Source organism: Apteryx rowi, unplaced genomic scaffold, assembly GCF_003343035.1.
Source record: "Apteryx rowi isolate R43461 unplaced genomic scaffold, aptRow1 scaffold_2806, whole genome shotgun sequence".
NCBI lineage: Eukaryota > Metazoa > Chordata > Aves > Apterygiformes > Apterygidae > Apteryx > Apteryx rowi.
In genome coordinates this window covers 1,248-2,479 of record NW_020449204.1, presented here as the reverse complement: position 1 = coordinate 2,479, position 1,232 = coordinate 1,248, and the positions used below count along the sequence as shown (strand labels likewise).

Here is a 1,232-nt window from a genome sequence, read left to right as displayed (position 1 = left end):
TGTAGATGACGGGGTTGAGCAGCGAGTTGGTCATGGCCAGCCCCAGGAAGTAGTCCGCCTGGTAGAGCACGCCGCACGCCTGCGGGTAGCACCAKACGTCGAGCAGCAGCAGCAGGAAGAGGGGCAGCCAGCAGGCGATGAAGGTGCCCACCACGATGGTGACCGTCCGCAGCAGCGCCAGGTACTTCTGGGACTTGCGCAGGGCGCCCTTGCGGAGGCCGCCCAGGCGCCGGCCGTTCACCTTGACCGCGCGGTAGACGCGGGCGTAGAGCACCACGATGGAGACCAGGATGGCCAGGAAGACGGTGATGCAGAAGAAGACGTAGCGCTTGGAGTAGAGCGGCAGGACGGTGGAGCACTGCGGCAGGTCGTCGATGCAGTTCCAGCCCAGGATGGGCAGCGCGCCCAGCAGCACCGAGGCCGCCCAGCTGGCCGCCACCAGCAGGAACATCCGCCCCTTCTTGTCCCCGTGGTAGAGCTTCATGCGGATCATGGTGATGTGGCGCTCGATGGCGATGGCCAGCAGGCTCAGCACCGAGGCCGCCAGCGTCACGAAGACGCCGCCCTCCCGCAGGAACCACAGCACCGGCGTCAGCTTCAGCGTGTTGGCCCCGGACATGACGATGTTGGCCGTGTAGGCGACGCCGGCCAGGAGGTCGGAGAGCGTCAGGTTGCCCAGCAGGTAGTACATGGGCGAGTGGAACTTCTTGTTTCTCCAGATGGCCAGCAGCACCACCAGGTTCTCCAGCACGATGACGCCGCAGATGACCAGGAAGACGACGGCCTCGGGCCGCAGGCTGCCCTTGTAGCGCCCGGCGTGCAGCTTGCCCGTGTAGTTGTAGTGCAGCGAGATGATCTCGTTGTTGTGGTACTCGCGGTAGAGCCGCACCAGGCGTCCCGGCGCCTCGGCCAGCTCCATGCCGGCTGCCGGCCCGGGGCGGCTACRCGCCGGGGTCCCGGGGCGCCCGCGCCGGTGAGGGTCGTGCCGCCGCCATCCCCGTGCTCCGCGGGACCTGCAAGGAGGCCAGAGGGGCTCGGAGCCGGCACGTGTGGCTCGTGCGCCCGCGCCCCGCCATGCACGGGCATCCTGTGATGCACAGGTGCCCATGCACCCACGCCAGCCCCATGCACCCCACGATGCACGTGCACCCACGCTGGCCCTGCAGGCACCCTGCCATGCACGGGTGCCCCGCAATACACAGGTGCCCATGCACCCACACTGGCCCTGCGGG

At 68.4% G+C, this 1,232-nt stretch overlaps 1 protein-coding gene across 1 annotated transcript; it reads right to left on the bottom strand.

Moving 5' to 3' along the window:
- Positions 1-4: 4 nt before the first annotated feature.
- On the bottom strand, positions 5-954 carry LOC112967576 (sphingosine 1-phosphate receptor 1-like; the record flags this gene model as incomplete). The annotated part of the gene is made up of 1 exon (XM_026068892.1): positions 5-954. A coding segment is annotated over exon 1 (915 nt), but the record flags the coding sequence as incomplete, so codon positions are not given.
- Between the last annotated feature and the right edge of the window lie 278 nt (positions 955-1,232).